This window comes from Musa acuminata, chromosome BXJ2-1 (genome assembly GCF_036884655.1).
Source record: "Musa acuminata AAA Group cultivar baxijiao chromosome BXJ2-1, Cavendish_Baxijiao_AAA, whole genome shotgun sequence".
In the NCBI taxonomy this organism is placed as follows: Eukaryota; Viridiplantae; Streptophyta; class Magnoliopsida; order Zingiberales; family Musaceae; genus Musa; species Musa acuminata.
The window spans coordinates 14,206,485-14,220,479 of NC_088338.1; the positions used below are offsets into that span (position 1 = coordinate 14,206,485).

At 54.5% G+C, this 13,995-nt stretch overlaps 2 protein-coding genes across 2 annotated transcripts; one reads left to right on the forward strand and one right to left on the reverse strand.

The window, feature by feature from the left end:
• The first annotated feature begins 2,408 nt into the window (after positions 1-2,408).
• On the forward strand, positions 2,409-3,089 carry LOC103999097 (uncharacterized). Its single transcript, XM_009420756.2, has one exon. It carries the CDS (start codon positions 2,409-2,411, stop codon positions 3,087-3,089), a length of 681 nt encoding a protein of 226 aa, XP_009419031.2.
• An 8,069-nt stretch (positions 3,090-11,158) lies between these two features.
• On the reverse strand, positions 11,159-12,436 carry LOC135598196 (F-box protein SKIP23-like). The gene has a single exon (XM_065091736.1). The coding sequence runs from the start codon at positions 12,434-12,436 to the stop codon at positions 11,159-11,161; it is 1,278 nt and encodes a 425-aa protein (XP_064947808.1).
• Positions 12,437-13,995: the final 1,559 nt, after the last annotated feature.

Sequence of the window (13,995 nt, forward strand, 5' to 3'; positions counted from 1 at the left end):
TCTTGCCGTTGTGTTGTTCACCGAAGTGGAGCTCCCAGTAGCTCTCGATCATACCTCCATATGATCTAGTCCCTCCCGGGACTAAGTCGTGTGTATCGCATTGCCACGAACTGTTCCACCACGATTCGTTGCACCATGTCGCCTCCTGGTGACATCTCTATTGCATTCTGATCCTTGTGGAATAAACTCGAATTGTGAACCCTCCACCTTCGATTTTGTTCGCTCCTTTGGCAATCGACCTTCATCCACCCACTCTTGGGTCACACCTAGATGAAGCACCGCTCTAGGACAGTCCGTCGCCTAGTAGCTCCCGAAGTCCACCGACTTCACTGTAATTTGTGCACCATTGTTTGGATCCTGGGCCTCTGCCGCTACCAGCACAATCTCCGCTGCGCACTGCTTCCTTCATAGCAACTCAAATGGCAACACTGTGGCATATTCTTCAAGAGTACCCGCCTCTGCGTCCTCTTGCCCCGTGCTAAGGCCTTTTGAACCCAACTTCGCCTCCGCAAATTGAGTCGCCTTAGTTCCTCCATCAAATGCTCCTCCGAGATAAGGTGCATGTGCCCAGAAGCTCCCTTCGTCTTTGGCACCATGCAAGATGAGTCTGCTTCGTTAGAAAGAAGGACCCATGGAACAACATGATCCTACTCTTGCCTCTGCAAGAGTTCATGTCCTTGACCTCTGTCTAAGAAAAGCACCGTGCCTTTGCTCCATGTTCCAACTTCTATGCTGGCTCCCTTCATGCGGCTTGGGTACTTCGCCAAGTTACACCCAAGTTCCTTCGCTCCTCGTTTTTGCATTGAGTCGATGGTGGCCCTCACGCCCACCATTCCACAGGTCAGCCCTCCCTTGAGTTCGATCTCCACATTGACTCCAAGTGTGCCTTCATTTAAGTTGCTTTGGGTCGCTCCCCCACTTGATCTCGCAATGCATCCACCAATGCATTCTCTCAAGCGAGATCATGCGACGACTCCTCGCCGCTTGCTCAGTCCATCGAGCTTCGTGGAGTTGTTGTTTGTTGAGGTACTCCTCCTCAACATGTGAGGTTCGTCTCACATGATTCTCCCTCTGGAGAGCCGGGACTTATCCCTCCTGGATAACTATCCCGTTGGAGCAACATCTCTCTTCGTTTGGGAGACCATTATCCCCTTGGACTACTCCGATCTGCTGAACAAACTGTGCATTGTTCTGCCTCCTGCAAACGCACTTGCTAGATTGCGACTCCCCGTCAATACAGACCCCGCTGCACCCCTCAAGGCCTAGCAAATGCTGGACTCGTTGCACACTTCAGCCTCCTACGGACGTATCCTTCACATGCCGAAGAGAAAGTTTCAATGCTCTATGGCGTCGAGTTTCGGTCGCCTTGGGATGGCCACGAACATTCCATCGTCCGCATACAAGCCCATGCATAAGTACCAAATTCTTCGAGTTAGCAATTCCCCTCACCTCTGTGAGCTTTGCATAACTCTTTTGGTCGTTGAGCAACTCATTCCACCTTGGATGGTCTCATCCTTTACCAAGCGCCTCGCTTGCCTTGAGCACCATCAAGTATAGTTGTCAATGTTGAGCACTAGCTCAAACTCAGCCATCCCAACCTTTGTGCGCTCCACATTCTTCCAAGCTTGTCTGTTCTCGTGGTGCCTCTTGCGCGAAGAGTTGGCCATTCCTCTGAATGCCAATCTCAGATGCCCGCTCCTCCGAGCGACTCCTTTTCCCTACATCTCCATGCCCGTTTTCCCCCAACCGGTCGCGCGTGTGCTGACTGCCCTCAACGCAGCCCCGCTAGGTCCCCCACGTTTGCATGCTAAGTGTTTCTATGAGTGCTTGTCTCGCTTTGATACCATCTGTCACAGACTTAGCTGGTTTTGCCTAAGTCGTGCGACACCCTTGCGTGTCCGTCCGCAAAGGTCAACCTCCCCGAAGACTCCCATTGTCCCTTAGGACCAACAAGAGAGAGAACGAGCTAGAGAGAAGGCTCAATCAGGATCCACAAGCAAACATCTCCGAAAAACACTTCATAGACAATGCAAATTACAAACAGACTTTACAAGCTCTGAATAGTGGCACAATAAAGGGTAAAATGGTCCATTACAAACCGAAGATCTCTCGCACGTGTCCACATGACACAACCTTTATTTACAAGCCTAAAGAGGCCACCAAACCAACTAAAATGGGACTATTAAGCCTTCGACCGCCCCTTTACATGTTGTACAAGGCATGAACATGCCAAAAGACACGGACATACATAAGCATTACATCAAACACCTTGTTTAGAAGTTTGTCCGTGACAGTTCGCACCCGAAATACAAGATCAAGTGATTCCACCACACTTCCGGCTCCCATCCCTGGACGCCTATGACGGCGCCGCTGACCCCGCGGATCACGTGGCCGTGTTTCGCGCCCAAATGGCGCTATATGGGACTTCTGACGCCTTGATGTGCAAGGCGTTCCCAACGACCCTAAGGGGACCGGCCCGCGCATGGTACAACGGCCTGAAGACCGGGACCATCTCTTCCTTCGACCAGCTCGCTCGAGACTTCAAGCTCAACTTCCTGGCCTACGCCCGTCCGAAGCCGTCCGTGGCGATGCTCCTCGGACTCCACCAAAGGGAGGACGAGCCCCTCTCCCACTTCGTAAACCATTTTACGACGCAGATCCGAGGACTCTCAGACGCTCACCCTTCTCTATTGATGCAGGCGTTCATGATAGGCCTGCGGCCCTCCAGGTTCTTCTGGTCTCTGGTGGAGCGACCCCCCACGACGGTACCCGAGATGCTCCAGCGGGCGAGCCAGTTCGTCGCTGCAGAGACATGGATGGCCGGGAAGCGCGAAGAGCACAAGAGGGTCAAGACGGAGCCGCCCCGGCAGCAGCAACCCGCTACGTCTCGGCGTAGGTTGGACAGATCCGACCCACCGACATCGAGGCCCCCTCTCCCAGCCTTGAACTCGTCCCGAACGGAAATATTCCTCCACATAAGGGAAAAGGGACTGCTCAAAGAACCTTACCCGATGAGGAATCCGCGGGCGCTGGTGGACCAATCGAAGTACTACCGCTTCCACCGGCAACATGGGCATGACTCTGAATAGTGTCGGGAGCTAAAGAGGCAGATTGAGGAGCTCATTCGTAGGGGACACCTCGGTCAGTACCTCCGACCGGACAAGGAACTTTCACCACGCCCGGAGGGTCCCATTGAACGACACATCGACGTAATAGCTGGCGGCCCCGCATCTGGGGGGGATTCTATGACCAGAAGAAGGGCATACGCCAGAGCCGCTCCGGCCGAAGCTCCTAGGCACGGGCCCGAGCCTAACATCACCTTCCCGGCCAAGGCATTCGAACAAACCGAGCACGACGACGCGCTCGTGATATCGGCCAGAATAGCCAATGCGCAAGTAAGAAGGATCATGGTCGATACTGGGAGCTCGGCCGACATACTCTACTTCGACGCTTTCCAAAAGCTCGGCTTATCCGGAGGTAACATGAAGCCGATGTTCTTGGCACTCACCGGATTCACTAGTGATTCAATCTCGCCGCTGGGGGCGATCACTTTACCATTGGCCCTGGGAGCCCCGCCGAGGTCGAAGACGGTGATGACCACCTTCCTGGTAATCGACCTTCCCGCTGCATATAACGCCATTCTCGGCCAGCCGACCCTCAACAAAATCAGAGCTGTCGTCTCGACCTACTACCAAACTGTGAAGTTCCCGACCCATGCCGGGACCGGAGAGGTCGTAGGAAGTCCCCGAGAATCCAGGCGCTGCTACCTAGCCGCCGTTTCGCTACCCAAGAGGGCCAAGATCAAACCACCGTTGGCGGACCCCCGGGAGGCAAAGAAGCCAGCCTCCCATCCTAAGCCGAGGGGGTCCACCATCGACGTGCCGCTGCTAGAAGATCGGCCGGAGCAGATGGTTAGGATCGGGTCAGGGCTACCCGAGCAAGAATGAAGACAGCTCATCGGCCTCCTACAGAAGAATGCCGCCGTCTTCGCTTGGTCGCCCTCTGACATGACGGGCGTCGACCCAGAGGTAGCACAGCATCACCTCAACATTTCACCCGACGCCCGCCCGGTAAAACAAAAACCTAGACGACAGGCTCCTGATCGGCAGCTGGCCATACGGGAAGAAGTAGGCCGACTTCTGGCGGTGGACTTCATAGAAGAAGCCAGATACCCACAATGGCTATCCAATGTAGTCCTCGTCAAGAAAGCTAATGGAAGCTGGAGGATGTGTGTTGATTACACCAGTCTTAACAATGCATGCCCGAAGGATTGCTATCCCCTTCCAAAAATCGACCAGTTGGTCGACGCCACGGCCGGACACGCCCTCCTCTCGTTCATGGACGCCTTCTCGGGATACAACCAGATCAGAATGGCACCCGAAGACCAAGAGCATACGACCTTCCTCACCGATCAGGGGGTCTACTTCTACAAGGTCATGCCCTTCGGATTGAAGAACGCCGGGGCTACATACCAGAGAACGGTAAACAAGATGTTCGCCCACCAGATCGGGCGGAACATAAAAGTTTACGTCGACGACATGATTGTCAAAAGCCAAGAGGCGGGAGCCCACCTGGCCGATCTGGCTGAGACGTTCGCCACGCTACGCAAATACGCTGTGCAAATTCTCCTCGCTGAGCTCCTCAAATGGGCGGTGGAGCTCGGCGAGCATGACATACAATACGTGCCTAGGACCGCTTTCAAAGCCCAGTCCGTGGCCGACTTCATCGCAGAATTAACCCAGATCGGGGACGAGGATCTCGAACAACCTCCCGAGGCATGGGTCCTGCACGTCGATGGATCGGCCAACTCAAAAGGTGCCGGCGCGGGGCTGGTGTTGCAAGCTCCTGACGGGCGGTCGTTCGAACGTTCCCTCCGCTTCGGGTTCCAGGCCACTAATAACGAGGCGGAATACGAGGCGTTCCTAGCAGGACTCAGGCTGGCCCTCGAGATGCAGGTGGTCGCCATCCGCGTCCTCACCGACTCGCAGCTGGTAGCCGAGCAACTCAACGGGGGATACGAGGCTCGGGACCCGATCATGTCCAAGTACCTGGCACAGGTAAAGAACCTGACCGCCAAGTTCCCTCATTTTGCATTGTCTAGTATCCCGAGGGGAGAGAATGGGTGAGCCGACACGCTAGCTAAGCTGGCATCAAAGCCGGCCCCAGAAGCTGGGCCCGAAGTCGAAGAGCTCCCTACCCGTGCCATCGAAGTCGCGACGGCAACCTCGAGTGGCGCATCTACCACCTGGGTACAAGAATTGTTGCGCTTCAAACGGGACGGGACTCTTCCGCCCGACGAAGCGGCGGCTCGGCGCCTGCGTCGCACGCACGCGTGGTATACCGAGGTGAGTGGACGGCTTTACAAGCGATCTTTCACATACCCCCTCCTACGATGCTTGGAGCCCGACGAAGCTCGGATGGTTCTGGCCGAGGTCCATGACGGAATCTGCGGGGAACACATCGGCGGGCGAACCCTGGCATACAAAATACTTCGCCAAGGTTACTACTGGCCGACCATGCGCCAGGATGCGAAGGCCCACGTGCAACGGTGTAGTTCGTGCCAAGAACACGCCCGCACACCCCGGCAGCCCGCGGTCCCGCTCACCCCCATCGACTACGCATGGCCGTTCGTACAATGGGGGCTGGACCTGCTCGGTCTTTTCCCCCCAGCCTCGGGACAGCGAAAATACATCGTCCTGGGTGTGGATTATTTCACAAAGTGGGTCGAGACCGAACCACTGGCGACGATCACGGAGCGGCAAATAGAAAAGTTCGTGTGGAAGAACCTGGTGACTCGGTTCAGCTTGCCCAAAACCATCATCACAGACAACGGGCCCCAGTTCGTCGGCAGAAGGTTTCGGGAGTTCTGTGTGAACCACGAAATCCAGCTAAGGTTCAGCTCGGTGGCCTACCCTCAGACGAACAGATTAGCAGAGGTGACCAATCGGTCCATTCTAGACGGGCTCAAAAGAAGAGTGTCCGCTGCCTGATCGACTTGGACGGACGAACTCCCGAGCGTCTTATGGTCGCTACGCACCACTCCCAAGACCACGATTGGAGAATCCCCCTACAGCCTCGCGTTCGGAACCGAAGCTGTCCTTCCGCCCGAGGTAGCCATTGCCACCCTTCGGACAGGAAGCTATGACGAGGAAGTCTCGAACGAAGGACTTCGAGCCGCCCTCGACCTGCTGGAGGAGCAGCGTGCCGACGCACACTTAAAACCCCTCTCTTATAAGAGAGCGGTCGCGAGGGTCTACAACCGAAAGGTACGACCCCGACCCATCAAACTGGGCGACCTAGTCCTCTGGAGGACCGAGGTCAGCGATCCGACCCGAGCGCGCGGTAAGTTGGCTCCCAATTGAGAAGGCCCTTACCGGGTGACCGAAGTTGTCAGGGTCGGTACGTTTCGACTCGCGACGATGATGGGCCGCCCCTTGCCAAGGACTTGGAACGCGCAAAATCTCAAAAAGTTCTTCCCGTGAGCAGAGAATTGACTAAGAGACAGAATTGTATTGCAACATCAAAAGACATAAGCAGACAAATTGGGGAAAAAGACTGTGTTCATTCAAGAAACCCATTACATGTCAAAACTTCCAAGCGACAAGACAAACAAAGGAAAAGTACAGATGCGACAACATTTATTCAGGTGCGTCGGGGCTGTCATCAAAAGGCACCTCCTCCGGCATGTCGACACCCATGTCCTCAGGAAAGGAGTCGAAGGGGTCTTCCGTGATCTCCAGGTCAGGGTAGCGCCCCTTAAAACGGGCAAGGGCAATCCGGTACCCGTATTCGTACGAGACCCGCCTAGTCCGAACAAGGCCAAGTTGAAAGCCCGAGGAAGCTTTGTAGTCCTCGATCAATTTCTTGTCCTTTTCCGGCCTTTGACGGACCTCGGCGTCAAGGGCCTCGGAAGCCCCCCGTGCCTCGGCGCGCGCCTCTTCTAGGCGGCGGATCAACTCCAGTGAATCCGCCTGCGCCGAGCGAGCTTCGCCACAGACGCCTTCAGATGCATTTGAAGTTCCATACTTCGTGCCTCAAACGCCTGAAGTTTGGATCGAAGGCGCAATGCCTCCGCATCCAAATCCGCGGCGCGCTGCTCAGCCGCCGCAACCGCCTCGGGACCCCCCCCCGGCGCGGAGCTCGTCCACCTATTTCCGGAGCTCGGCGTTATGGCCACTCAAGGCGGCGATGACTCGCCCTGCGTCACGAACGCGGTCCATCAGCGCCGTGGCGTAATGATTGCCCTGCAGACAAACGAGTTAAAAAACTATTCGGGCACACGTAAGTAAAGGAGCGGGATAACACTCACCCATAGCAGCGACTTAGCAGACTTGCCGAGGAGGACCTTGGAGGGCAACGTATACAAATCCCGAGCTATGTCGGTATGAAGCCCCCCGCGGACAAACTCGGCGGTCGAATCCCCCTCGACCCACACCCGGTTGCCCCGGGTGAGGCCCTGCCAGCGGGCCACCAGTGGATCGGAAGCCTCACCCCGTGGGAGACTGCCCACCACCCGCATCTGGTAGGGTTCATCCTCCCTCCAGGTCGGCAGACGACAAAGGTCGCGGGCGGAGGGCCCTCGGGGAGCCTCCACCGCGGCATCCCTATTGGTACCCGCTTCGCATCTCCCGGGGCTCCCCCCAGCGTGGCCCGCCGGCGCAGTGATAGCCCCCGCCGTCTGGACCGTGACCTCTCCAGAGACCTCTCCCGAGGAAACCCTCGCCCTCTTCCGCGGGAGACCGGCCTCGACGTCCACCGGGGTCTCCCTCGAACCAACCCTCGCCGCGGCCGACGAATGGGATGATGCGGCCGACGAGATCTTCCTCCCGCGCACGGCAGTGAGGTTCACTATCTCTGTGCGAAAAAACCAAACTCAGTCAGAACGCCGAAAAACATGAGGACCCGCCACTACCCTCTTTAAGGCATACCTCGAGGCACCGGCTAAGACCCGCCTCGACCAACCACTCCTCGGACATACTCCGGATGGCTTTTGAGGATGGGAGGATTTCTTTAAGCCTCCAGAGCTCTCGGCGCTCCACATCGTCCAAAGCCGGGGTTGCATTGTCTATCGTGTGCGCCGCCCACCGGACCCCGAACCCCCAGTCCTCTGAGCGGTTGACGAAAAAGAAACGCTCCTTCTATCCCTTATTACTGGAGGGAGCCCCGCTAACTCGAAAGCCCGCTCGGGCGGACAGATAGTAGCCCCCCGACCCCTTGGAAAGGCGAAAGAAAGAAAGAAAGAGAGATAGGGTCGGGGCGATATTGGCATAATGACATTCCCCCAGGAACGCCACGATGTAGCGTCAGGAGTTGGGCGCCATCTGAGACGGTGAGATGCGCCACCGTAAAATACAAGAGGTTATGAGGGGGTGCAGGGGGAGGCGCAGCCCGGCCTCAAAAGCATCAATGGTGAGGGCAAAACCCTCGGAATTGGGTCGTACGACCGTTGGCCCGGTTCAGGTGCCAGGAGAACAAACTCCTCCGGGATGCTGTAGAGATCCCGAAGGCGACTAAGCAACGACTCGCTCACAATTGAGTCATGGTCGTGTGGCCACATCAGGGCTTCGAGGGCCCGGGCTGCTTTTTCGTCGGATGACGAACTTGGATTCGACACTACTACCATTCTTCCGGCTCTAGCCGAAGAAGAGGAAGAAGAGAAGGAGGAAGAAGACACCATCCTCACTGACCTTTAGTAAGAAGAGGAGAACGATCGATGCAAACGAAATAGTGGAGTCTGAAGCAGCGGAGTCGGAATAGATAAGGAGACCCTCAGGGGGCTTGCCCCACGCTACTTATAAACAGGCCACATCCTGCCAAAACAGCGACCCTTCCTCTTCGGAAGTGTGCTGCGAAGACGCAAACGTCACCTCGCCATAAATATAGCCTGACGTGGCAGCGCGATGCAAAGTACGGAGGCGCTAATCATATCAGCCTCGAAAGCCGGCGACTCCCGAAAGGGGCGGCCCTTTGACCTTCCCCAGGGAAAAAGCAACCTGGCCGCCCGCGCCCGCGGTTGAACGATCAATAGCTGACCAAAACAAAGTTGTTCCTCGGCTACATGATGCCCGAGGCCACACCCTCTGCCACATAATGCCCGAGACCACCTCCTCGGCCACGTAACGCCCGAGGCCACTTCCTCGGCTGCATAATGCCCGAGGCCACCTCCTCGGCCGCATAACTCCCGAGGCCACCTCCTCGGCCGCATAATGCCCGAGGCCACCTCCTCGGTCGCGTAATGCCCGAGGCCACCTCCTCGGCCGCGTAACGCCCGAGGCCACCTCCTCGGCCGCATAACGCCCAAGGCCACTTCCTCGGCTGCATAATGCCCGAGGCCACCTCCTCGCTCGCATAACGCCCGAGGCCACTTCCTCGGTCGCATAATGCCCGAGGCCACCTCCTCGGCCGCATAACGCCCGAGGCCACCTCCTCGGTCGCATAATGCCCGAGGCCACCTCCTCGGCCGCATAACGCCCGAGGCCACTTCCTCGGCCGTATAATGCCTGAGGCCACCTCCTCGGTCACGTAACGCCCGTGGCCACTTCCTTGGCCGCATAATGCCCGAGACCACACCTGCGCGGCCAGCCCGCCTACGTCGTGCTCCTTGGCCCCATGTTCCTGAGACACACCTGCGCGGCCAGCCCGCCTGCGTTGTGCTCCCTGGCTCCATGTTCCCGAGACACACCTGCGCGGCCCGCCCGCCTGCGTTGTGCTCCCTGGCTCCATGCTCCCGAGACACGCCCGCGCGGCCAGCCCGCCTGCGTTGTGCTCCTCGGCCACATAATGCCCGAGACCACCATCGCGGCCAGCCCGCCTGCGTCATCCTCCTCGGCTCTATACTCTCGCTTGCTCGTTCGAGACGAGCTCGACCTCACGTCGCCTGAGACTGCTGCAAACACCAAGGGACAAAGCCATGCCTCGGACTCCCCCCAATAGCAAAAATCGACGCATAGCTTCTTCCGGGGGGGAATATGATAGGGGTAATAATGCCTCGGACTCCCCCCAATAGCAAAAACATATATGTTTGAAAACTATATATGTGCCTGCACAACATTCTTTTTTACTTCTATTTCTACTCTATAGGGTTTGAGGCCTACCTTACCAAAGAATACTCATCCAAAGCTTGATGAGCTGCTGCACAAGTGTTGGCAACAAGATCCAACTGCCAGGCCTGACTTCTCAGAAATATTGGAGATACTACAGCTTATTGCTAAAGAGGTTCATCATCTAAGCCTAGGATTCTGTTCCTAAATTCCAAAACTTCTTTGACATGATGGTTTTGAAACTATCAAACAGGTCGAAGATGAATCCGATGACTGCCGTAAGGATAAGTCATCAGGTGGATTTCTTTCTGTTCTACGACGTGGCCACTGAAACTTCATTTGATCAAAATGTAGGTACGATCTCATCACCGGCAATTTCCAGCCATAGAGAGAGATAGTACCTTAAAACTGTACGGTGTTCAAATTTCATGGCTTGTTTTTCCTGGTTCTTAATTTTTATGCTTTTAATTCTTTTCTCTGTGTTTTTGTTATTTGTTACCACTTCGTAAGGTGGAATGTTATTTGTTAGACTTAAATATATTCTTTAATCTTGCCACATAGAAAGGATTTTATTTTTTTTATTTGTGCCAATTTCATAGTCGACGGCACTCGTCAGAAAGTGGGAGGTGAGTTTGACGAGCCGGGGAGAAAGCCTTTCCCACATGTCCTCTCTTGGGACTTGGTCGGCTGCGTATCTTTTCTTTCTCTTACTCTTCCTCTCTGGTCTCTCGGACTGGGGCTCCTTCTTCCTTTTATGTTCTTGGAGTCTTCTTCCTGGGTTAATAGTTTCTTGAAGGGGAAGGTGGTACAGATAACAAAAGGAGGAAGCAATGATAACGACGATCATGACTTCTGTGTAGACCAATGACGTGGCAAGATGAGTCTCCTCGATAGCACACGGGGCGATGACGACGCTGACTTTTACTTTGACTAGCGACGTGGAAATATAGTGAGTCACGTCATAGCACAATGAATTGACCCTCGATCCAGAGCACACTGAGTCTCAACTTGCCTTGCTAACTAACCTCGACGCCTTAAGAGCACAATAAGAAAGCCAAAGAATACTATGGGTATCTCTCACAATTGGTTGATGCCAGAATGTAAGACGTCAGCAATCTCTAGTTCTTGCCCCTGCCAAGATTGGGGGCCACCCACCAGGGGATGTCCAACCGGTCCGACAGCCACTCGAGCCCATCCGGCTCAGACCCGCCGGAATCGATAACCTCCGTGATCTCACCATTTTCCAGGTTGACCACGCACACGGTCGACACCAGGGTATCTTCCCCCTCCAAACTCATCTTCTCTTCCTTCACGTAGTAGATGGCATTCCCCAGGAACCCTGGGAAGTCCCCCGCGGCGACGCACACCGAATGGTTCGTACCCAAAAACAACATACGGTCGCCGATGTCCTGCACTTCGATCGCCTTCGCTGGCCGGTCTCCGTCGCCTGGATCGAGCCTGAAGACGCGGAAGCTCCTGGTGTTCTTCCTGGCTGCACTCCTCTTGTAGAACTCGGTAACCAGGAGTAGTTCTCCAGCCGACCCAATCAAGTAGGTGGGTAAACCACCGCGCGGCACGCAGGGCGGCATGGAGTTCCATGCGATCATCGTCGCCCTCCCCGGCGGGCCTGGGTCGACGTCGAAGACTGCTAAGTAATTTTTGTCATTGTAGATAGCGCACAACCTCCGCTCGCCGTAGGGCACGACGTCAGTCAGGTTGAACACCTGCGGCACTCCTGGGAAAATCCAATGGAGATCATCGAAAGGTTCGTTGACGTTGTCCTTCCACGATCTGTCCCCTGGGCGGCAGGTAAAGCAGCGCTTGTATATGCCGTCGAGGAAGACGATTGCCACGAAGTCCCGGTCGAGGGTAGGGTCGGAGGACAAGACGGCCTTGTCGACGATGGCGTTGGACTCGACCGTAATGTTGGGGTAGTCCGTTTTGATGAAGTAAGATCCGATGCCGTCCTCCGATTGGTAGAACAACAGTACGAATGATTGGAGGGTGGAGAGTGGGGGGAGAGGAATGTCTTCGGCGGTGACGGGGTTGAAGAGGGAGACCGCGGAGGTGGCTTCGGAGATGAGGATGAGCCACCCGTAAGAGGCGCCGATGCAATACATGCTGGTGGTGTGAGGTAGGCGGCGCATGCTTCCATTAAAGGCGTTGGCGAGGCAGAAGGCGGAACTCTTTCTTGGTTCCGGGGTAGAGAGGTAGAGGAGGAAGGGGAGCTGAGCGGGGAGGTGACGGGGCCGGGGGGGGACGGCGGAACGCCAACACTTGCAGACGGCGCGGAAGCGGTTGTAGTCGGAGGCGCTTCTCAAGAAATGGGAGGTGAGCTTGACGAGATGCTGGCGAAGCCCTGTCCACATAGCTATTCTTGGGACATGGTCGGCCATTGTGCGTCCCCTCTTTCTAGTCTCTCTACCTCTATCTGTTAAAACCCTTGTAGATTCTAAACTTGGGGTTGGTCTCTTTAGGGGATCAGCTTCCTTGGAACTCTATAGGGGTTCCTCCCTCCAAGTTGATGCTCAAAGGCTGCAGAAAAAATTCATCTATTGCTTATGAAAAGAGGTGGAATACATGACTATTTATAGGGCTTCTAAACCCTAACTCCTAATAGGACTTTTACTTAAGACTCCTACTTCTAACCAACTCCTAATAGGACTCCTAATCAAGACTCCTACTTCTAACCAACTCTTAATAGGACTCCTACTCAAGACTCCTATTCCTTTACAACTCCCTATTCTTCTCTAAAAAATAACCTACTAACCCTAGCCGGCCTCTTCACCTCTTTAATAGGGGTCGGCTTAGGTAGGTTTTACATGAATGCCCCTCTCAATTAGGACTCTCCTAGCTAGAGTCCTAACAGACCCGCCCTCTTCAAATCAGCCTTGTCCTCGAGGCTGACGATTCATGAATTTTGGGAATTTGATCTTCAAGTCATCATAGTTCTCCCAAGTGGCATCTTCTGTTAGTAGGTTTGCCCACTGTATTAGCAATTCAGTAGTGGATCGTCGTCGTTGAGTCACGATCCGTCGATCAATAATGGCACTTAGCTTAGTCTGAAGTTCTCTTTGGGTAGTCATATTTGGTGGGTGACTTTGGGCTGTCTCCAAGCACCTATTTACAACTTCCGTCTGGCCGTCGGTTTGTGGGTGATATGCCATACTCATTTTCAATTTAGTACCCTTATAGTGTAATTCTTTTGAGTCCTAATTGTAATGAGCCATGGGGCTTGGTGCTTCCTCCAATTTTTTTATAATCTTACTAGTCTCTGAATCTTCCTGCCATTCCATCTTAATATCCTTAAGAAAGTCGCTGGTCGGAAGTGAAATGGCTGAAACTTCAACTTGCTCGGGTAGCTGCGAAAGCGCATCAACAAGAACATTCTCTTTCTCCTTTTTGTAAGTTATTTTATAATCAAATCCAAGAAGTTTTGTTACCCATTTTTGCTGCTCAGGGGATGATATCTTTCGCTCCAAAAAGTACTTGAGGCTTTTATGGTCGATTTTAATTTGAAATCGTCGGCCAATCAAGTAGGGTCTCCGCCTCGTTGCTGCGCGCACAATGGCGAGCATCTCCTTATCATATGTTGACTTATTTTGATAGGAGGGAGATAATACCTTGCTAGTGTATGTGAGTGGTCGACCATCTTGCATGAGAATGGCTCCAATTCCGACTCCAGATGCGTCGGCCTCAATAATGAAGGGTTGGTTGAAATCTGGTAGTGTTAGCACCGGCGTCGTCGTCATGGCTGCCTTAAGTTTGTCAAAGGCAGCGGAGGCTCTGTCCGACCATTGGAAGACATCTTTTTTCAGTAAGGAAGTAAGTGGTGCACTAATCTCTCCATAGTTTTTCACGAACTTGCAATAGTAGCCTATTAAACCCAGAAAACCATGTAGCAAATTTATGTTCCTCGAGGTCAGCCAGTTTTGCATTACTCCAATTTTGAAGG